The sequence below is a fragment of the Amphiura filiformis genome, chromosome 5 (assembly GCF_039555335.1).
Source record: "Amphiura filiformis chromosome 5, Afil_fr2py, whole genome shotgun sequence".
Lineage (NCBI taxonomy): Eukaryota > Metazoa > Echinodermata > Ophiuroidea > Amphilepidida > Amphiuridae > Amphiura > Amphiura filiformis.
In genome coordinates, this window is record NC_092632.1 from 49,679,468 (window position 1) to 49,704,566 (window position 25,099).

At 35.7% G+C, this 25,099-nt stretch overlaps 1 protein-coding gene across 1 annotated transcript; it reads right to left on the reverse strand.

The window, feature by feature from the left end:
- Window positions 1–506: 506 nt before the first annotated feature.
- On the reverse strand, window positions 507–23,589 carry LOC140153306 (mesotocin receptor-like). The gene is given in 5 exon segments (XM_072176031.1): window positions 507–1,615; window positions 13,827–13,930; window positions 22,169–22,636; window positions 22,639–22,977; window positions 22,980–23,589. Coding segments are annotated over 5 exon segments (1,371 nt in total). The 5' UTR covers window positions 23,221–23,589; the 3' UTR covers window positions 507–1,396.
- Between the last annotated feature and the right edge of the window lie 1,510 nt (window positions 23,590–25,099).

Consider the following 25,099-nt stretch of genomic DNA (forward strand, 5'->3'; position numbering starts at 1 on the left):
ATCACCCAAATGCCAAATACTGACGTAATTTCTTCTATAGCTTGTTCCAAGTATGACAGAATAATTTGGCTGAATGTCAACTTTTGCATGTGCGTCAATATGTAGCCAGTCCAGTCGGTCTGAGGAGCAAGTTTATTTGTTCGTCAAATTGGGTGAATGTACAGTGATTCCTCATCCTCTTTGTCATGATTTTGCCTTATATATTATAATATTTTCCAGTGTTCTGTCCTCCTCTGTCCTCTGGCTACGATCTTGAATTTATATCGTTTAAGTATTAAAAAAAACCCGTATACAATATCACATTTTCCATATGACATTGCTATATCAAGCTTGTAAATGTAGCTAAAAAGCCAAAAAGATAATTAAAATAAGCTTTATATTAAGATATAACATTTAAGAAATTATTTAAATTTTTCGTTTAAAGCTAAGCCATCATGGATTATATGACATATTGTATAAGCAGTTAGACAGAGAGGAAAGTGATAATGTCAACACATAGGCGTTTGTTGCATATTTACCTGGCCATGCGTGTATGTCCCTTTATCTGTCCGTCGGTCCAAAAAGTATGTCCGTCAGTGTGTTTTTCTTTGTCGCAGGAGTTGGTAAAGATCACAGCTGGATTACGTGGTAAAGGTCAGTGTCATTAGAAAGTCATGGCTTCTGTCTGTACATTTTTGTTTTCACTGTGTGTTCTACCTATTAATGTTTGCACAGAAAACCCTTTACACGTTGTTTTAGCGAATATCTGGGTAAAATAAGACAATGTCTATATCATTTGGACTGTGAAAATTTTAACAGTACAAAATGGATTCTAGACTTATCCATTTAATACAGTGAAATCTAAACACCTTACTAATTTTGTTACTGATTATAGACAGGTGAGTTTCTCTCTACATGGGCTGTATCCTTCACGATGAAGGACAAAGCTCTTTCATGGCGCTCATTTATGCAGTTAACTTTGAATGTTTTTATAGGAAGAGACGATATCAAGATTCGCGAAATTGTGGTCATGGGCCGCATATTTACATTGGGGCGCTCTCGCGTGGGTGTGTCTAGGGGTGTGTGTGGGGATGTATAATGTGTGTGGTATGTGTGTATGGGGTATAGCGATTTGTCTGTTTGTGAATGTGTGCGAACCATATTTGTAGAGTATGTTATTCGAGTTGGTGTGCGATTCGAGTTCATTAAACAATTTAATCTAGTAAGTGACGGTGTGATTTTTCATGAAATCAACTCCAAACATGATACAATCTATTATTTCAGATGTGCAATGTGAAAATATTGACCTCTTCACATTAGCTATTCAACATCCCAAATATAAATAGGTATATTATAATCTGCTTTTATAAAAGCCACGTGGATGAAATAGGCTTCGGCAATTTATTAAACAAGCAAACTAATCCGACATTGAGTTTAATAAAGCAGTCCTTGTTGCTTGTTGTTCAGCATCAGTCATTAGGTACTTTCTCCTACCATTCTCTGACATGTCAGAATAAAATGTTCGTGGAGCGGCATTGGTTGATATATAGCGGCTTGATGTGTCATCTGTAGGTCGGGCGGAGATATTTCGTTTTTTGTTTTTGCCAGAGAGTCGTGTACAGCAGCAACATAACACCTGAATTTAACAGAAAGAAAAAAGTTTGTGTTATTACGGATTTAAAAGGATTCGCGCATTCAGGTGAATGCCACCAACAATAGGAGTTAACAAATCCGACAAAAATTGTTATACATTCCAACGTGTTTGCAACAATTGAGGATAATGTTAATTTAGGTATTGGCAGCCCAAATAACGCAATTGGCATACAACGCTCCAAAACGGATGTTTCACATTGGATCTATAATGAATGCTACATGTAGAAGCTTAAACAAGATCCATTGGTAAAAATTATCCGGCATTACACTACCAATCTTACTACAGATGTCCCTGACAGAAGTATGAGATAAGTACGCAAAAGAAATATACTACTTATCGCAATTTGAGAATATTACCGTGTGCTACCTAGAATAGTGTTACTTAGACCGTAAACATAAGGAAACACTTAAAAGCAATCGAAGAGTATGGTAGCCTGACGGTTACACTCGTGATCACAAGGTTGTGGGTTCGAAACCCGTCAGAGCCAACGTGTTGTGAATGTGACCTCAGGCAAGAGAATTTATATCGCTTGTTCCACTTCACCCAGGCATACGATGGGGAACTAGTGAGTGGTAATCGTACAGGAAGTTACTGGATGTGCATTTATATAACCACATGGTGTGATAGTGGAATAAATGTAAAGCGCTTTGAATAAGGTATTTCAAGTGTATTTTAATTAAGCCTTACTCATAATCGGTGATTTACTTTTACAATGCATACTGTGTCGTGTCTAGGCTAAATATCCTATAATCACACTGGAAACGTTGGGAAACGATGTTGCCATAGTAATGGTAATGAGATAGCGCTTTCTTACATGTAAAAGTGAGAGTTGGCATTACCCGGCTCATTAGCACATACATGCAGCACTGAATAGTATTTGATAATATTACTTCCCGCGTTAATCACACATTCGCTATATCGAGCAGTTAAGATTTACCAATGTTTAAATTTAGTATGACGCTATTAACCCATTAGTCGAACTTACGTTGACTGAAACCTTTATTTTGTTTTACAATCGTCTTATTCATGTTTACCAGTTCCACATTTCCAAGTTTGAGAAGCTGTACTTTTACTCTGAAAGCTGGGTCATGGTATAAACTGTAGTCTTCGGCAAACGTTTAAAGCGACAATGTTGCTGCATTCGTTTAAAACAATATCAAGAGGACATCACTATCTGAATATGTGCGTCAGAGGTTTAGTCTTGTCAATACCATGAATGCAGTAGAAGACGTCATATGACTTTAGCAATCATTTACTGTTAAATTGATTCTCTTCGTCCGGGGAAAAGAAACATGAAGAAATCCACATAAGGGGCATTAATTGATATTTTTACAATAAACTGGAAGTGTATTGTGCAAACATTAAAAGCAGGTCAAGTTGTTCGAGACGATACATACTCGCATCTTTTCCAAATGCAACAATGCTATAGGACTCCTAATTACAGACCTAATTTTAAAGCCATACCATCGGTTTACCAGTTATTGAATTAAAGTTAGTAAACTTATTTGAACCAGCAAGAACTGTGTTGCTACCTCATATATGTGATGTTACCAGCATCTGACTGTTATGGAACAAACACGTTAGGTCACTTGCGAAACAGCGATAATTATTTGACTTATGAATTGGAACGTAGTTGTCGGAGGAAAACAAACCCGCCAATGATCAAATTCTCATTTAAATAAAAAAAATTATATAGTACTAAATACATTATTTTACAAACTGTCTGCGCTATTAAGGGTACTTGCCCATGAGTTTCATTCAGGGGCGTGTTTGAAAAACGGCACAGCGCATTAGTAAAAAGAATAAAAAATACTAAAATTTTCACCGGGGTTCGAACCACTGCCAATTGCGCTATGAATGCTAAAGATGCCTATACTGTGCCACGGTGACTGTGGTTAACATTCGGCGATTTTCAAAGATATACATATCAACACGTTTCTAGTGTATTAAAATCAGATTTTGGTAGGAATACGGTCATAGAAAGACATATGACTCTACTTGTCTGTTTGTTTTTCATTTAATACAAATTAATTTTGATGAATTGAACTGGTACAACTCTTAGCACTCGTGATAAACGACGATTAATTTAGTAATAATAAAACGAAAACGCTGGGTCATTCACGACGTCATTTGTAATTTATGTCAAAACCTGGGGAGGACCACACACATCCGTGTTACTGTATACGTGCGTAATCGATACTCAATGATCCAGACAATAGCGTTTGAATATACCGCCCTGTTTGACACATCTTGTCACTTGCGGGAAGATATACTATAGGCCTACCCTAATAGCTTACAATAGATACCCCACCGTAAATAGCTCTCTTCATTATCTCGCTGTGCTAGTTTATACGCGTAGTGTACGCACTTATGAACCATATTTTGTTCAAAAATGATAGGAAGGGACTGTTTTCAGCTAAAATGTTGGTTATCAGCAGATGCTTAATGATACCGGGAAGTGTTGCAGAAAGGTAAGCGTACTCTTTATTTATTCAAAATATCACATATCAATGAATTTAAATTTGAAATCCAAAAGGAAATGTCAGGTCAAAATTCTCACCTTAGAATTATTGTGAAATAAAATCAAACCAAATTTAGGCTCCGCAAACAACGTCCAATTATTCCCATTGGTGTTTGCTACACGTGCATATAATAAATTATGATTTGGGGCTAATTTGAGAAGAGTTAATGCCTCGAGTTTCAAAATACACCGAGTGATGTTTTTTGATCAAAAACATCGACAATTCAAGACTCTGTAAAAACAAATCAAGAATTTTCTGGGATAATTGCAACTAAGTACAATGAAAGTTATGATCTAAGCTACCAGATGCATCATTAATTTCTTGACTATGATATTTAGTTGTGGGAAAAGATTACTTTAATGTTTTGGCATTATTTCCCGCCAAAAATTTCAACCAAAAAGAGCATGTAGCCTTAAAGTGTTCTAAGGCTGTGCTGTGGATTGGAATTCAGAATTTCCGTCCTTCTTTCTTTTACTCCCAAATGTTGAGATGGGAAATAGCTGCTTATTTGACATTGGAAGATATCTTATCCCATACAAATGTAGGACAGGACCGTTTTATCACGATAGAATAAATAAACAAGTTTGATGTTATAGTTATCTGAAGAAGTTAGAAATAGGTCGTTTAGTTCTAAAGTATTACATTAAGATCCCTTTTTAGGCTCCTTTGATCGATCAAAGATACGCATGATTATCTGAATGCAATATCACGGTAACTTCAGTAGATGGAATGGTACACAGACAAATGTGTTTTAAATGGTAAGTGGTCTAAGTAGATTTCAATTCGCCAAAGCATACTTCTCTGTATCCAGCATAAAGATTGGATTACATTGTGGTTCAAATTTATAATAATTCACAAGTTACAGTTTAACCCGCATGCAATACCGTATTAAATGAATGACCTAAATGAATGTTTTTACGAAAAAGTGGCTAGAGGTTAATGAATTACAAACTTATCAACATTGGCAGAATGGATTTGGTATAAAAGTTAGAAACTGAGAGAGACTGTTACGCGCAAAAAATTCAGAATGTAACTCTATCTTTCCTTGTAATATGATTATTGCTGCAATAGCGCCATCATGTGGCCGAAAATCGTAAATGTTTTTCGTGCCAATCTGTTATGTAGGTCATTTTGCCATTAAGATGGCAGTATTATACTGTGGATGGATATTGGCACAATAATTTATACATAGCAGATTTTAATACTGAATGTGGTGTTTTATCACCAGTTACTTCTTACACTAAATGTGTTAACTAAAGTATTATAGTTTTGTTCGTATCAAAAGAGTAAAATTGCATTTCAAATACTTTTGTAGGTTTTAAATTGCAAATTAATGACAGGTCTAAGAACACATTATTCTAACGGTAAATAAGTGAGGAAAAACGAGCAGATGAAGTTGATGCACACATTTTGTATTAATACTGCTATACCCTTAATCAGGTTGCTAATGTTATAGGACTTCAATGCATCAGGCATTCCTGCCAACTCTCATTCTGGCAAATTCTCATTTAAAGTACGGAGTGCCAAATACATTATTTTACCAATTGTCTGCTCTATTAAAGTGTTCTAAGGCTGTGCTGTGGATTGGAAGTCAGAATTTCCGTTCTTCTTTTCTGTTACTTCCAAATGCAGAGAAGCCGCCCTTCTTTCATTTACTCCCAAATGTTGAGATGAGAAAAGTTGCTTATTTGACATTGGAAGATAACCTATCCTATACAAATGTAGGACAAGACCGTTTTATCACGATAGAATAAATAAACAACTTTGATGTTTTAGATATCTGAAGAAGTTGGAAATAGGTCGTTTAGTTCTAAAGTATTACATTAAGATCCCTTTTAGGCTCCTTTGATCGATCAAAAAAGATCCGCATGATTATCTGAATGCAATAACACGGTATCTTCAGCAGATAGAATGGTACACGGACAAATGTGTTTTTAATGGTAAGTGGTCTAAGTAGATTTCAATTCGCCAAAGCATACTTCTCTGTATCCAGCATAAAAATTCGATTACATTGTGGTTCAAATTTCTAATAATTCACAGGTTACAGTTTAACCCGCATGCAATACCGTATTAAATGAATTACCTAATCGAATATTTTTACGAAAAAAAGTGCCTAGAGGTTAATGAATTACAAACTTATCATGATTGCCAGAATGGATTTGTTATCAAAGTTAGAATTTAACAGAGACTGTTACCATTTAAAAATTCAGATTGTAACTCTATCTATCTCTTGTAACATGATTATTGTTGCAATAGCGCCATCATGTGGCCGAAAATCGTAAATGTTTTTCGTGCCAATCTGTTATGTAGGTCTTAAAAACTTCTGTAGGTTTTAAATTGCAAATTAATGACAGGTCTAAGGACGGATTATTCTAACGGTAAATAACTAAGGAGAAACGAGCAGATGAGATTGATTCACACATTTTGTATTAATACTGTTATTCAAAGCCTGAACAATGTACAATACATGATGCTCATAATTAATAGGTTAAATAAATGCAATATTACATGCTCACTTTTCTTGGGTCATTCGGTTTGTAGTATCTTTAACAGTTCATGTGAAACATTTCAATGGCGAAAATAAATAAATAAATAAATAAATAAATAAATAAATAAATAAATAAATAAATAAATAAATAAATAAATAAATAAATAAATAAATAAATAAATAAATAAATAAATAAATAAATAAATAAATAAATAAATAAATAAATAAACAAATAAATAAAGGAATGAAGGAATTGATATTGAGCCTTTAGAAAACATAAAGTGCTCTTGGAGCCAAGGGATGAAGTTGATCTTTTAAATACAAAAAAGTCCAAAATCAGCCAAGATCCTTTACCTACGCCTGACATGACGACCTTTGTAGGTCTACATTAAGGCGACACGATCTTTTGTTGTCTAAATCAATATATTATTGAAATATAAGTTCATCCTACAAATCAAGTGTTGTTGTTTCAGCTCTCTTTACAACATAACCAATGATAACTCAAGAACCACATGAGCTACAAAAGTATATCTGTGATATTTGAATTCTTCTACACAATCGCTATGAAATGATCAATGCAATTTTTGCCAAAGCTCACTACCATTCGCAAGAATTTCCTGATCCTAGCATCCTCCTTTTATGACATTTTTCAGTAGATATCGACGAAAAAAGCTGATTCCCAAAATTTCAGCTGATTCCGATTTTGCGTTAGCGAGTTATGCATGATTATGTGTATTACACTGCTCAATAGGCCAATAGAAAAGTGGGGGGGGATGAGACTGTGGATCACGATATGCCCTTTTAAATGTTGATGCAACGTTGTTTTCCTTTAATATGATTGAACTAATACTGTTGTTTGGATTCATACCATAATACTATCCTACAACTCATCTCTCAATCTCTCGTTACTTTTAGAGTTAGATTTACTAGTGCATTCACAAGAAGGGGCCACTGCCTGAATGGTAAGCAAACCTAAGAGATTTTATCAGTCACAAGAATTCCATAAATATCAGTATGAAAAATAAAAGCCGTACATCTCTTTCAACGTCAATGTTACAGGTCGTTGGCTTTGCTAAATCACAGATAATCATAGAAACACGTCATTCATATTGCTGAATAAACTTTCTGAATTACATCATACCGAGAGCTTTTTTGTACATTATTATTATAATCAGTTTAGCAAATTTCATATGATTGCATGATATGAGGAACGTGCTACATGTAGTTTAGGCATCGACAGTGTTACTGACACAATGGCCGATGTTTCACATTAGACATTAGCTAATGAAAAGCCAGCGTATAGCATGTGCAACTTGATAATCATGACAATTGCAACTTTGCATCAGCACTTATCATTATCATTAGCGTGTTTTCATTTACAGAAATCATGTATACATGGTATATACAGTGCTAGAAGTTTAACCAAGACTCATTAGTGAACATGAACGGTCATTACACTACCGTTATTTATGCAGATATCCCGGACAGAAGTATGTGATATGTACGCAAAAGAAAAACACTACTGATACCGTAACAAAAGAAAGTCGTAGAGGGTACTTGAAGCAATTCGCTGTAGAAACGACGTAATAATCGAATTAGCTACCATAGCAATAGATGAATACAGTTTTTGCACCCTCCACTACAACGCCCACGCGGTACCTACGCATTTAACCATATCATGCTGATCACTCGCACATGTAAGATAGTATCTTTGAAAAGAGCGGTATTGTATTCAATCTTTGATTGCAGATGAGTGCAACCTGCTTGTAGTACAAGGTGATATAGTCAAAATTGTATTTAAAAAAAAAATGTTAGTATTTATACAGCGCCTTTCACATGTGAACATGTACCAAAGCGCTTTACATTTATTCCGCCGTCGTTAGAATATGTCAGCTGCCATACAATGCCCAAGGCATGCTCATACCTTAGGGCGGCGCTCAATGGACAGTATTCATAACAGCTCCCCATTTCACACCTGGGTAGAGAGGAGTAATCGAGATAAAGTGCCTTACTCAAGGGCACAACACGATGGCGTCACCGGGGCTCGAACCCGCAACCTTCCGATTATGAGTCGTAGCTCGTTCCGCTCGGCCACCGTGCTCTCAATATTAATCTATTGCTAGGATGCTGAATGACCTTGATTTTGCTAATGGTAGGGATGACCAATGAACCATCAACTTGATTAGAACACTCCCATAGACATGCAGGGAGCTCAACTGTGCACTGCTTGCACAGACATTTCTAAATTGAGCTCATTCTTTTATTTTTCATAATTTTTCTGTAAAAATTGGAGATGTTAATGCCAATTATGTTTTGTAACTATCCTGCAAATTACAGCATCATAACTTATTTGGTTTTTCTGTAAGTGTGAGTCAAAATTGGTCCATCGCCACAGTGCGCTTAATTGCCAGTGGCCCAGTGCAGCACTGCTCAGAATGGCACAAAATATTCAGATGAATAAGATCAGGTGAACACCTTGACCTACTGAGCTGTAATTTGGCAGAGTTGTTGTTATTACCTCTATCATACCCTCTGTAAAAAGGAAAAAAAAACGGACAAGTAGATCTCGAGTTAAAAATTAAATCACCAGCTTCCCTTTGGAATTTCCAAACACCTTTCGAATCATGTTAAATAGACACCTTTCTGAACATAAATGTGAAGTTTCATGCTCATTTGTTGTATTATTCACCTGATCTCAACCCTAAACATTTTCTTATATTTATACCATCTGCACTGACTTGCTGCTATACACGCACAGGAGCTGTACTTTTAAAATACGCGCCTAATCAATAATGAGTCTTTCACTCCATTGTTAAAGTACTGTGCTCCCTGTAGCATATGGAGTGACTAGTCCCTGGAGTGTGATGGTTTTGTAGCACATGACAGTATTCATTCAAGCCTATCAAGGTCAGTTATTAGCCACTTGCTGAATGGCTGGTCATTATCAGCTATCAAAGAGATACCTTATGCTGCTGCCAATCACAATAGAGGTTAAACATTTTGTTAAAACCCCAGAAGTGATATCAGGACAAAGCTGTGCATGTTGGTACTTGATTGTTTGGATTCCTATGTTGAAAATCCCTTGTAGTACATTAGTATTTTTCTTATGTGTAGTGTATATTGTTGTGGAAAAAAGTTCACCTGGACTTTTGATTTTGTGCCACTTTGGCCATTATGGATGATTTTTGGCAAATGTTTTCTAAAAGCATGATTTCAGTGCCTCGGTTTGAAGAAATACTTAATGCTATTGACTAGTAAAGTGCCATTTCATAAGAAACCCCTTTGATACTTTCACAATATGCTTGTTTCATGTTTGCATATATATTAAAATAAAGAAATATAAAAAGGTAAATATATGCTTATACCAATTTTGCTCACATTGCTATATTTAGACTTTGTCAATTTATTTCGTTCCAATGACCGGTCAGAATGGGAAACTTTGAAAATTCATAATTCGAAAAGTTTTTGACCGATTTTGACCATTTAACCACCAAAATACTTCTGTTGATGAGTTCTTTCCAGAAACCAATCTTTTGTAGCAAAAGGGGCAACATGAAATTATGATGGTCATCCCTACTAATGGTATGACCCTGTTGGAATCTTCCATAGCCCGGGCCCAGTCACAGCTTACTAGGACTGCAACTGCAGCAGCAGATCTAGGCCTTGTCATCAGCGCACCTAAGACAGAATATATGACTGCAAACTGTAACGCCCAGTCAGCACTTGAAGTCTATGGTAGTACCATAAACCATGTAACAGACTTCAAGTACTTGGGTTCCAAGATGGGCTCTAGTGTTGGAGACCTAAAAAGAAGAAAAGCACTAGCCTGGGCAGCTTTCTGGAAACTGGAACGCCTTTGGAGAAACCCATCCCGCCAATCGAAACAAAAATCAAGCTGTTTGAGACAACTTGTGTTACTGTCTTTCTGTACTGGTGCAAGTCATGGGCAGGGACAGGCGATTTGCGCGGAACTTTCTTTCCGCGCAATTCCGCGCAATTTAGGGATACATGATTTGCACTGAAAAACAAAGTTCCGCGCAATTCCGCGCAATTTGCTATTTTTTTCCGCGCAAATCGCCTGTCCCTGGTCATGGGTAATCACCAAGGACATGGAAAACAAGATCAATGCCTTTGCAACATCTTGCTACAGAGTCATGTTAAATATCAAGCGTGTGGACCGGATTCCAAATAAAACCATCTACAATCTGACCAACACCACTCCACTGGTTGCCAAAGTCAAGATTCATCAACTCCAATTTCTCGACCATATACTGCGTCTCGAAGACGACGAGCCTGTGAAAGAATATGCCCATTATATTCCACCACATGGGAAGAGGGGACCGGGATGGCCTCGCACACTGTACTTACAGTACGTCCAACAACTCATGGGAGATACTGAAGGGACTCTGCAGCCGACTGATGATGATAACGGTTGCTATAGTAGTTAATCCGATTTATTACGTCACTTCTACAGCGAATATGGGAGAACACTGTACCCTAACGATTGGGGCGTTCGATTCATAATCACAAGGTTGTGGGAGCGAACTCCGTAGAACCCATCCTGTTGTGTTGTGTCCTTAGGTAAGACACTGTACGTAACATCGCTTGTCCCTCTCCATCCAGGAGTGCAACGGGGAACTGTCAGGTGGTAGTCATACAGCTGCCATTGTTGTTGGCATTCAAATAGTGTGATACCGTAGAATTCCATCTACAAACATGTGCCCCCAGTATATGCCTCTAAACGAGTTTTTGTTTGACGAAAGAGACGAAAGGCAGATACACATTATTTGGAGTTTGAGCAACTATATTTTTAGCCAAGCGTTAAATCCAAGTTTTAGCCAAGGGTTAAATCCTTGTTTAGGGTGCTTTTCAAAAGTTGATTATCGCGGATGGTGTATAGGCCACAATGGGAGTGACCCGGGGGGATTTGCTAGATGCTTCCCGGAGTAAACTAATATTCACTCATTGTACGAACAGTTTCAAGATTTACCGAGCTTAAAATTTAGTATGACGCTATCAGCCAAACTCACATTAATGGAACCTCATTTGGTTTTACAATATTCTTATTCATGTTTACCAATTCCACATTACCAAATTTGCTAAGCTGTATTTGCTCTGAAATTGTGGACAAGTTAAAACATAGTATAAGGTGTATTCATCAGCAAACATTAAGCCCGGGCATTAAGCATGTTAAGCGCTGAAACTCTGCTGTGCGTAAGAAGCAATGGTTTAAAACAAAATCAAGAGGACGTCACTATCTGAATATGTACGTATTAAAGTCTTTTTTAGTCTTTCCAATACATCAGAAGACGTCATATGACTCTAGCAATGCAAGGCATTTATTGTCAAATCGATTCTCATCATCCGGGGGAAGGAAATTTGAAGGAATTTACACGACAGGTATTAATTGATATGTTTACAATACACTTGCGCAAACATTGAAAGCAGGTCAAACTGCATGAGACGATACAATCTTGCATCCTGTTTTCAAAAGCAACAATGCTACGGAAATCCCAATCTTAATTCTAAAGCCATGACCATCGGTTTAGCACTTTATTGAGTTTTGCCCATCGTCAACTTTCACGAACCAATAAAAGCAAGAACTGTTTTACTATTTGATAAACACATGCTCAGCTCAGCATCCGATTACTCTGAAACAAGCACATGCAGGAAATTGTAACACACAAGAATAATCAACTTCAAGCTGAATTGATATAGTTAAGTCACTTGACTAATGAACGTTGGAACGTAGATTTCTGATGCAAACAAACCAGTTAATCTTGATGGTCAATGATGAAATTCCCATTCAATATTAAACACATCATTTTACAAACCACGCCTGCTTTTCACTTTTAAAGCTTTCCAAGGCTGATTGGGTGGATCAGAATTCGGAATTTCCGTTCTTCTTTCTTTTGCTCTCAACAGTCAGAGGCAGAGATATATGCGAAATAGTTACTTATTTGACATTGCAAGATATGTTATCCTATATGTAGGACAGAAGCGTTTTATCATGATTGAACAAACAAACATCTGTTATAGTTATCTGAAGAACTTGGAAGTAGGTCGTTTAGTTAGTTCTAAAGTATTAACAATCCTCTTAGGCTACTCTGGAGTATGCTACAGTTTCTAGTTATTTTTGTTTTTAGACTAAATAGTGGTTCGAACTTAACGAAGCACAAACTATATACCATGATTGACAGACTGGCTTTAGTATATAAGTTACAATTCTGCAAGTTGTTTACACGGAGAGTGTTACGCGTTGAAAGAAAATGTGACAGAGATTGACATTGTAACGTGATCTACGCGATCTTTCCTTTGACATGGTAATTACTGCAATAGCGCCATCATGTTGAAGAAAATAGTTGCTGTTTGTCGTGCAAATCTGTTAACTAGACCAAATTACTTATAAAGGGGTGCGGTGCAATCTTTTTGTGCTCTGTTTTTGAGTTGTATTGATCCAGCGGTTTTGATATGATAAGCAATAGTGTGTATAACAATACCCCATAATTATGATAGCACATGCACCTCGATATTAACCAAAATTCAGCACGTTCTAATTCACACCATAGCCCATAAGCCCACCGGTAAAGCCCATTCCCTTAATAAAGTTATTTTATAAAGTTTTCATTGAGGAATGTTTGATATTCATGCTTGGTACGTGGACTCCTTTTCAATCTTGAAGTAGTCAAACCTCTTCCGTGGACAGAGTGAAAAACGGGTACATTTCTTGAAAAGAGCATATCTTCAAAAGTTGTGAGCCGATTAAAATAATTTTTCGCTTTATTATTAAAGCTAACGATTAAAGTTTTCTTCACATACCATCTCCAATATTCTTTGGTCTATCTCTAGTCCGGTAGCGACATCAATTCTTTTTCGCTATTGCGCCGCAAGTATGCCGACAAACCACTTTTGTATGCGTGTGCGCACGTTCTGCGCGATTAACTTTACCAGTTGATTAATTAACCAGCGAATTACGCCTCTATGTCACTACCGAACTTGAGGCGAACCAATGTATAGTTCCCTAGATAATGATGTTCATAAGCACGATTGTATTTATACACAACATTACCCAGGGGAGCTAATGGTGTCGAACCTTTGCTGCACTGAGCTCATTGTATCATTATAACCACAATATGTAGAAACACGAAATGCGCATATGTACTTATGATATTTGTCATCCTACCTGATCAAGATCTCTGGCTGCATTTGCACTGAATGCAAAATAAATCCATGGATTGATGGCACTGTTGAGTGTAGAGAGTAACATCACTATGGTGTAAGTCAGAGCTGTAAGAGGAGGAAAAACAGGTAAAATACAAAAATATAGGACAATCAAATAGGTGCTTGCTGGAACGTACAAAACATTGCGCTTACTGTAATAGTACAATGTATTGTGGAAAACAAGATGCTATAGATACGTGGTTATATTCCAAAAACATGGTATATCTTTTTAGAATATATTTAAAATTTTGTCAGACAATATCCAATGCTATATCTTTAATAAACGGGCTGTATCCCCGGCTGTATTAACCTCCATGTATTGTACGGCTGCTTTGCCATGTGTAAACACATAAGGCTATGGCCACCACCAACTAGCTGTCTTAATCTTTTTTTAATCTGTCGAATGGATGGCCCCTGGTATACAGTATCCACACAACGGCAACACCCCACGCAGTACACGGGCGTTAATATTTACACGCCGCCTTCTATAGATATATCATTATACATGGAGGATTCCAAATTTGTAATATGTCATTAAAAACAACATGTTGAAAGTATTTGCCCATGGAAAAATTATCTATCGACGTCAACGTTTTCAATATAATCAAAAGTTGAACAAAATAGACAATTTTTCTGCATAGTTTCATGATGTTTACCGCCTTTACATTAAAATATACAGGAAGACCATCCGCTATGTAGAAGGTCATTTCGAGACTTACTGTCTACAAGCTGTTATGGCAGCGCGGAGGTGGTCACGTGCGTATTTATAAATACGCATTCATAAATATAGTCGAAGCATACTGCTTGATAAAATTCAGTAAAAGAAATAGCCCAACATCAAAACTGGACATTTGAACCAACACCACTGATATTATATTTCCAGTATATTACTTATTTTCATCAAAACTGACATAACTACTGTGTATTAATTATAGTGTGTTTGGTCATCATGGATATTTTGTTGCCCACCATTTGTTTCTGATATCTCTATCCCAGGCAGGGATGTCACGAATTCGAAAGACACATCTTGCCTGCGGAAATAAGAGATTAATAACAAACATGTATACCACAGTTTGACCACACTTTGTCCTGTTCTAACTTCGAACCCTTTAATTAACATTTTTGTTTACTTTACTGAACTGAAGCTTTGAGGGATTTATAATTAGATTTCAGGGGATCATGTCATATATTCTTTTCAGGTAAATGACGTTACATCTTAAAGATGAAGCCCCACTTTTGGTCAAAGTTCCTTATGGAATTAGTCAAGGTTAAAATGTATCCATGTAAATCCTGTTCTGTCTGTCAAGTAACAGTAAGCCAGTTCTTCTGTGAAGAACTGGCCAAGCGGGGCTTCCTGTTTAAGGGATGAAATCAAAACTTGGAGCTTGGTTCTATTGTTCTCTACAATGGAACCAGCGATCGAGTTTTGATTTCATCCCTAACCTAACATGGAACAGATCATCACATAATAATACAAAATCAACCGCTTAAAAGCCTTACAAGGGGTTCGTTGACTACAAGTCTATTAAAACTGATTGTGGCATTCAAATTTGGAAGGATCAAGTATTGGGTAAAACATCTTTAAAATGTTGTAAACTGCACCATTTAGTATGCGATCGTGGGATGAAACACTTCACACTGGACACAGACTCCGTATATCAGGGAAAATGACCTTCACTGAATATCCAAGAGGAAGTTGATACATTTGTTGGGGAAACGGCGAGTCAACTCATATCAGAGGTCTACCGCTTCAGATGTTCGGGTTGCTTCAACGATTACTTAGAGCCGGTAGGAGAAAATATCTTTGAAATATAGGGGGATGCAAATGTATTTATAAATGGAAATTGGATCCTTGTAATGTTAAAGATAATTGAAAAATAATCTTAAAAGTGTATGGAAGCGATTCTTAATGGAACAAAAGAAGAGGGCTAGACATATGTGATGCGATCAAGCAAAATCAGTCGGAACTCGGCAATAATAAATTTTCAGTTTCTTATAGGATAGTAAAAAGGATTTACAAAGCTGGATTTTGCAGAAACCCCCATTGAAATTGAACAACCAGTTCCAAAGATATGAGCAATTAAAGCGCTTCCAAAACAATAGGAAACAAAAGGAAATATTGCCTTTGTTTGGCTATATCTCAAAATCAATATTTCCGAGTTCCGACTGATTTTGCTTGATCGCATCACATATATTGTAAGATTTCAGATAACAAAAAGATTGACAAATCCCTGTGCGTGGCATATAAAACAGTAAAGTAAGAAAAGCCTGGTACAAGCCACCGACAGATACACTAGATTACTAAATAAAGTGTGCTTCCAACTCTCATGAGAATTGCATTAAAATTGAATAAAGTATAGCCGTTCGCGAGAATACACGAGAGGACTTTGGCTAGAGATCAATCGCTCAGGGCTAGCGACTAGCATATGAATTCAGTCCAAATATTCAACACTGCCATGATGGTAGTTCTATGAACATGGTAAGTTTGAGTTGGCCGACATTCTGATTGTAAAATTCAGATTGAAATGGGCAAAATATCAGGTGTATTTTCATTCATTTATTATACATTACTTCAATTAGGGAAATTGTGTGTGTTTGTTTGTTTATCAATCAAACGGCTTTTTCTATTTTGATCGAAACTTGACGAAACACACACGAGAAGAAAGATTAGATTACTGCAAGTAATATAACTTATATTTGGTTGTTATCGGTCAAGAATTGGGTTTAAAAAGTGACATAAAAACACTTTTTTAGCAGTTAATGAGAGCCTACGAATGGTTGCTAACGGCGCACGCGTAACGTCCCAATACGCACAGTACGCCAATGCGTGAGTATATATCGCAGTGTCATTATACATATCCACGGGAAATTAAACAAATTGTCATTTAGCCTATAGAAGTTAAAAACGTAGAAAGACTTTCACTTTCAAATTAAAAAAGGACTAGCAGATTACCCATACTAAATACGTGAAAAAAAAGTTGACATTTTCTGAAATTTCGAAATGCGAATAGAACCCAAAAATACAGTATGGTAAAAAGAAACTCAAAAATCAGATTTGTGTATTGAAGTGTGAGTAGGTGTGTTAAATAATTATATCCTGAAAGTGACTCGACTGAAAGCTACCTAATAGGGGTAAAGTGTGACATTTTAATCAATGTTGGAGGAGTCTGTCAATACAGACACTTACAGATACACGTATTTTTTTCAACACTTTCTTTTTGTTAATTGTTCATATAAAATAAATAACATAAGAACAATGTGTAGTGTTATCCTTCACTTTTTAGCTATTCCTTTACATTTGAAATCTTTTACGTGGGGATAACTGATAGTATCTTAAAGTGGCATGGATTATGACAAATTCCAAAACGAACGATATGTGCAATAACTTGAAATAAAACACCTTCACGGAGTATTTTCGATAATCTAGATGTTTAGATCAAAATTGTTTATGTCACAATTTATCATAATGTTGTTTAATTCTATTCTATCACCTAAGATATTCAAAATTTATCCAGATCGCATGTATACATATATATATATATCAAACATTATGGCTTATTATACAAACATTATGGCTTGTTATAGAATTTCAAACCAGCCTTAGAAGCGCTCAAGTTCAATCCGCATTATTGTATGTGACTATTATCATTGTAATACCGCCTCTAGCGTAGTCACCACAAATTGAATGATAGCATCGTAAAAAAGAAAATGTGTTAATGTATTGGTTTCTCTTCTCGGAAGTAAATAGTTATTTAAAGGCTTATGTTTTCTGGCAGTGATCTCCATCAACTCCATTCAATTTTATTTAATGTAAGCAACCAACATTCTATGTTTCAGCTGTGTCGTCCGATTGATAAATCTTGCTTTGCGAACTGCCGCTTCCCTTATCTTCTTTTCTTCAACATGTCTTTGGCTTACATCGCTAGAAAGATCTCGCTATGTTAAACTGTGTTTTAAACAATAGGTCAGTTGCCTTTCACTGGTCGCACCACTCTCTGTGCCCTTATCAAGCATTTGTTGTCATTCCTAACTCTTTAATAAACATCTCAAAAAAGTAATTACCCCTTTGAATAATGGCCGTTATTCATAAAACGGGCTATTGTATTACAAATCTGTAAAATGCGTTGGAAGTAGAATTTATTTTTATACATTTTGACACCTCACTTGTCAGAGCGTACATTTAAATCAATGTAACCCAAGATTTGAAAGTTGCAGTAAATTCTATTGATTTGTAATTGTATTCAGTATAATGGAAGGAAACCTGTGTAATGATATCTGAGTGTTTTTGTATTGTTGTAAGTGCAACCGTCAAATCTGAACCTCACTACAATAAATTAACAGGTGTTTTATTGTTTTCTGGGCTATCGTATCAAATGAGGTGTCAAAATGCGCAGAAATAAATTCTGCTTCCAACACATTTTACAGATTTGTAATACAGTAGCCCGTTTTTGGAAAATGGCCATTTAAGTGGGGTAATTACTTATTTTGAGATGTTTATTATCCTCTTATACTGGTAGTTGCCTCCTAATAGAATCATTTCACAAACATTCAACCAATGATATAAATGATCCCGAACTATATTAAAAAATTATACATTTTTTAAATAAATGCAACGTTTAGAATTGGTCATTACAAAGTAGTATGAGTGATTAGGATAAACAAGATTTAATCTAGCCCACAATAATCTGCTTCATCGTCAGCCATATGATCTTGATTAGCTATCTACGGTAAGGTTAACAACTAAATTATTTTAAACTGTTGCAATTTGGTAGTTCACATCATCTTGCGAATGTTAGTGAGCTTTGGCAAAAATTGCATTGATCGTTTCATAGCGAGTGGGTAGAAGAATTCAAATATCACAGACCTACTAGTCCTGTGGTTTTTGAGTTGTAAAGAGGGCTGGAACAACAACACTTTTGTAAAACGTACATAACTCATTAACAACAAGAAATCAAGCAAGTAATTTTAAGTCTTCAGCCTGTATCAATTTGTATACTACAATAACCTTTAATTAAATGCTCGATTGGTAAAACATAAGGGATTATAATATCTCCGATAGCCTGGCTACATTTCCGCCATGGTATTTAAGCTTGAAAGGGTTCATCACTTTGCGGCCTTTTCATTACTGTTAATGTTACCTATTGTTTTGTGTTATTTTTTGACACAATTCTAACTCAAATAAAGTTAAATGTTAAAAGGCTACCAATGGTGTTGTTTGCGTGTGTTTTTCTTCTTGTTATGTTCTTATGTATTATTCAAATTAAATGAAATACTGCATTGCGCGTTGCATTGTTTTTTTGGATTCTAAATATTAAAAAAACCGCATTGCGCATTGCAAGACTATTGCACTTTTCAGACCGGCTACTGGACACAAACTGGATTCTAAATATTATAAAAAAACCTGTTTTTTTGCTTAATCTGCTCTGCTTTTTAAAAATCATATTCTTTTATGAGGATTTGTAAAGCCAAGTTGTAATTTTAACCCTTCAAACTTATATCATTTGTGTACTACAATAACCTTTAATTAAATGCTCGATTTGTGATGTCTCCGATAGCTTGGCTACATTTCAGTCATGGTATTCAGCTTGAAAGGGTTCATCGCTTTGCGGCCTTTTCATTACTGTTAATGTTACCTATTGTTTTGCGTCTTTTGGACACAATTCTATCTCAGACAACTCTCGGACACATGCTTTGAAAATCAGATAGGGGTCCAAATAAAATTACGTTCACCTCTTTAAAACTGTAACATGTATAAAAACACACATGGAGTCATAAATCAAAAGGAATATCGTTCGGTTTGCATGGTCAATGTCTTTTCACGCTTTCGGCTTTCATCATAGCTTCTGTTTCTTCATTCATCCTTTACAGACATTTGATCCATGGCATAATACTAAAATATAATTAAAACGCAGCTAGAGGCATTATGTATTGCAATTTTCATCTCATAATGCAAGGAGTTAAATATCAATTTCATATTCACCATGTTAACCTAAGTTACATCATCGCAAAATTGTTTTACGACTGGCTAAGCCGACTGAAGAGGCATGTAATGTTAGATAAAATTAATGTGCTCATAGCATTCATATCACGGTGTTCGTGGAGCCATCTGATTCAGTGACGATGGAGTACGGTTGTTTACCCTTTAAATAGTCCATCAGACCTTGGGAGCATAATTACATTTGAAGCTATCATTGTAAGCAGTTATACTCTCGTTCAGAAAAACGGATATTGATTCCATCCATAAATTTAATGGGTGTAGGATCAGAGCTAACATCCCAAGCTTTTAAGCAATTAATTATATTTAATTTAGTGAAGTAAAAGGTGTAAGAGTAGGGTATCATATATTAATAAAGGTGAGTTGCTCATAGCATTATGTAACTTGATATTAATAATTAACCTTGATTAAAACAGTAATAACAAAGGTGTTAAGATTCATCAGGATATGGGAGGTTTGTATAGTCTCTTACTTAATCGTGATTTGAATATTTATTTCGGGATAATTCGTGGTAAATACTTTCAGTATATGTGTAAGTTGACGACTGTCTTTCTTTTAGTCCATAAAAAGACTATAAAATATCAAACTATATTGATCACTTTTCTTCACAGGCCAATTCCATCGCAAGTTTCCATTTCAAGACGCAACACGTTTACAATCTGTAGGGAGGAACTTGTTCAAAATAACATGTTGTTCCATCTTATTTAAAATTCAAAACGAAAATCTGGAGGATGTCATGGCAATTACCTTGGACAAATTTGTTTTTCTTGGAATAAGGTTATCGCATAAGAAATGGGCTATTTGCAAAACATTAGCCCTACTATGTTATGCAAAATACCCTGCTCTCTAGAGGCATTTTCTGCATGCGACTTTCAACTCAGAATCAAATGCATAGTAAAATAAATGATGTAATGCTTCAGCTGAAAAGTGCTTATTCTTGCATTCATTGTACTAAAACACAAGACAAATTCACTTGAATGCTCTGCTGGTTTTCTATACTCGAGGCTCCCTCGTGGAACACAGGATTTAAACGTATTGATTGATATTTCACTGTTGAGTTTATGAACAGTGACGAAATTTGTGGGGAGATGTTTGTGGAGGGGGTCGGGTTATATATGGGGAGATGTTTCTACGAGGTTTATGGTCTTACTCATTTTTATTGCAAAAGAAACGATACAATCCGTGTGAAAGTTGACCCAGATTGATAAGTTTGACTAGGAAGGGCTAGGACACGTTTGAGATCTTATCTTACAGCGCTAATCAAACGCCTAGACAGTTTACAGCGTGTATATCTTTTTGCCTCTTTCTGTAGGCGTCTTTGTTTGTTTATTCAAGAACTAATACCCAACGGTATTGCGCATGGTAAAACTACCTTGTCCCAAGTTTTGCATGCTTTATCGGCATTCTTAATACACTAATATCCATTAGAATTTCTGATACATACTTGAACATTGATGTTGCCTTATCAATTACTACTTCTCATAAAAAATCATCTTATAATTTCTGTGGACTGTCTCAAGCTTTTGCTACGCTTACCAGTTACCACTCTTCTCTGACACTAATTCGTATCTTGGGGTTTCTGATACATACGTGAAATTACAAATTACTGCTTTCTCAAATCTTATAATTTATGTGTACTTGAATTTGCAACACTTATCAATCACCACTATTCTCTTACTCTAATTTGTATCTTTGTATCTGTGATTTCTGATACATACGTGAAAATTGGTAAAATATGATGTTAACTTCTTACTTCTGTGGGCGGCTTTTATTTTAAAATAATTAATACTCAATGGTACTGCGCGAAATGGTAAACTACCTTGTCTCAAGCTTTTGCTATGCTTGTCTCTATTCTCTTTATGCACCAATCTGCATTGGTTATTCCTGATATATACTCGTACAAAATAATGTTGTATTCGTCTTACTAGCTACTGCTTTAATACCTTATTACAATCCACGAAGGATATTGGCAATGTTTTATGTTCTAGCGTTAACATATGCTTGCAGAAAATTTATTTAACAATTCATGTTGCCCATTATGTGCCAATGTGGTGTAGAAACTACAGACAAGGAAAAGAATAAAACTAAACACTAGGATTGAATGTTAAATAACCTGGGTATGACGTCATCAAAGAGAGTTACATCAATTATTGAAATATAATTGATTATATATGTGAGGAGCATAAATGCCTCTGCGTGCTTTGGTGTAACCATTTTAAAATCACTTGGGAGTAAAAAATATCTGCAAGGTATTAATATTTGAACTTTAAATTGGTTGATAAATAATTGATTTATTGTATATATCTTACATTGTGATGGAGGTGTTCCCCAAACAGTCATCATTTGCGTGACAAAAAACGGTGTCCAGCAGACTACGTAGGTTGTAACTATGACCAAAGTCATCTTGATTGTTTTCACTTTGGCCTGTGTAACTTTACCCCCATGGCGTCGATACTGAAGCGGTTGCGGCTTTCTACTCGCCATATCGGTCTGTTTGCGTAGTTTTAAGCTGTTATCAACATTGCTTTTGCCAACTTTGTCCGATTCGTCGTCTTCCCAGTTGTTATTTGAGCCACTACCCCCTTGTTTCTTTCCGTATGTTTGTTCCATATTTTTCCATACAGTAAGACAAATTAAACCGTACATTACGGCCAAAAGGAAACTTGGTATTATGTACACAGCAAGAGTAAAGAAAGTAATATAAGCGCGTGGTCCAGCGGGTATGTTCTTAAAGCCAAGCGCTCGACAATCGGGCCAATATTTTTCAGGGTCTTTTCGCGATCAGTAAGTTGGAAAATCACAACTTGAGGAGAACTACATATAATGGACATTATCCAACACAACGTAACCATGATACGCATTGGGCCCTTGTAGCTACCTCGCAGACCCACTAACGGGTGACAAATGGCGATATAACGATCAATGGCTGTTACAACAAGTATGTAACTTGATAAGTATACCGGTACCAACTGTAACAGTTTAACGAGACGACATACAAAGTCAGGTGCAAGAAATTTATATGTGATATCCCATATCATCTGGGGTAGTGTGTTGAAGAAAGCCATAGTAAGATCTGCTATGCAAAGGTTTAAGATAAAGAAATGCATGCGCGACATATTTTTCTTCGACGCCAGAGTACAGCTACGACAACCGTATTTCCAAAAACAATAACAAAAAACAAGGCTGCGTTAATTACAACTTCAATGTTGGCCCAGTGTTCGTTCCTTCTTGGGAACGATTTCCACGTTTTTGGAGTAGCATTAAGAGAGATGTTGCTGTATTCATTCATAAACGTATTCGATTCTTGAAAGCGTCCATGCTCGTCCGTATCTGGCTGACTCGTACTGCTAACGGCAGCCATATTGTACAGTATATCAATTTGGCGGATAAAACAAGGAACAAAATTTGATGGTGTTAAGCATCCAATAATAGATAACTATTCCGTATCATATGGTTATGATTATGTATTTGTCTTCACATATTATATCGTCTCCTAATGATTTTCCTATTTTTTGGATGTAGTTGATTGACCACTAGCACGACGTATGTAAGCTAAGTAAACACATGTTGACGTAATCATTTCAAATCAGCTATAATAAGCAGGTCCTGAAGCAAAAAACACACACGCCCATTGTAGTATCCTGTACGTATCTGTATAACTTGTGAACTGGAGCTAAATGTCTCCAAACGGAAGACAGTTTCCATATTTTAAAAGGCCATCCGAGTTTGTCTGATATATAAGCAAAGCTGAGCTTTATACGGTTGATTTTAGTGTTTGCTGCCACAAACGACGAAGCGACTTACGGAGACTAACTTCTTGTCGCCCATGCGCGTTTATAGATCTGATTGTGCATCGGTGACGAGACAAAATCGACTTTAAATAAATCTGCAATGGTTGTGTGACTTGTGTCTCAGATAATTCTTGTTGGTACACATTCTATGCATTTCCGTGGACAGTGGTAGAAGACCGGGCTCGCTTCATGTCCCCACGTCCATGTAGAACTCGTATGCAATTTGTCTTTCATATTAAAATTCTGTGACTGACATTTTATCAATCAAATTAATAAACCGAAATGCTGTAGGATGTAGAAATAAATCATTTATGCTTATGTTATTTTGACACGGATCAATTTCTTCAATATTGCGTAAAACTGGGCTTCTTAAAATAACATCCATGCTTCCATAATTCAATACATGTCAATAAAAAGCCATTTCACGTGAATAATTTGCATTGTCTCGAAAAATCACATCAGCTGAAAGGACAGTTTCATTTTATATTTACAAAGGATCATTTTTTCTTACGTCAGTTGATTAGCTTATGGAAAACAAATAAAAAATAATTACTTCATTAGCATCAGTAGAAAGGAAATTTTTAAAGCATTTTATAAAAATGAAATTAATTAAGGATCATGTTTCACACCACTACTACATCACTGAAATGGATCTTAATAATAAAATTTCACACTTTATTATCGAACCTTGATTGGCAGTTCGTATTTGGTGTGTTATATATGAAAGCTACCGGGCGTTGCAGAAATCACGAAACAGTTTTGAAAGAGTTGGAATTTTTGCAAAATTTTTCGAAAATTGCAATATAATTTTATACATTAAACCCCTTATAATCTATCACTTTCAACTAAATTTAAAACAGCGTTTTAAATTGGAAACTGCCCTTGAAAGTTTTTCATAATCGGGTCCTTTTGGATACCATTTAAAGCGATAAAGAAATAATGCTTAAATATGGTGTCTCTTAAACAAATTAATGAAAACACCCTACGTTTCGTTGGTTTCAAAGCATACAAAGTAACGCTAATATCAATCTACAGTCAAGAATGAATTAATATATTTTGCCTTTAATGTTGACTCAATATTGTTTACTTGTGAGATATTGCATACACTGCAAAAACAAGTGTTAATAGATTAACACCATTTGAGCAACACTTTTTAAACATGTTAAACCGTTAATATATTAACATTTATGTTAAAATATTAACAATTGTGTGTTAAAATATAAACACAAATGTTAATATTTGAACACATTAACGGTTTAACGTGTTTAAAAAGTAACACTTAATATATTAACACTTGTTTTTGGAAAGTGGTGTTAACGCGTTAAAGCATTTAAAAATGAACATCCTCATTTAATCATAGTGTTAATGTGTTAATAAAAGTGTAAAAGTGTTAATATTTTAACACATAATTGTTAATATTTTAACACAAATGTTAACATTTTAACACAT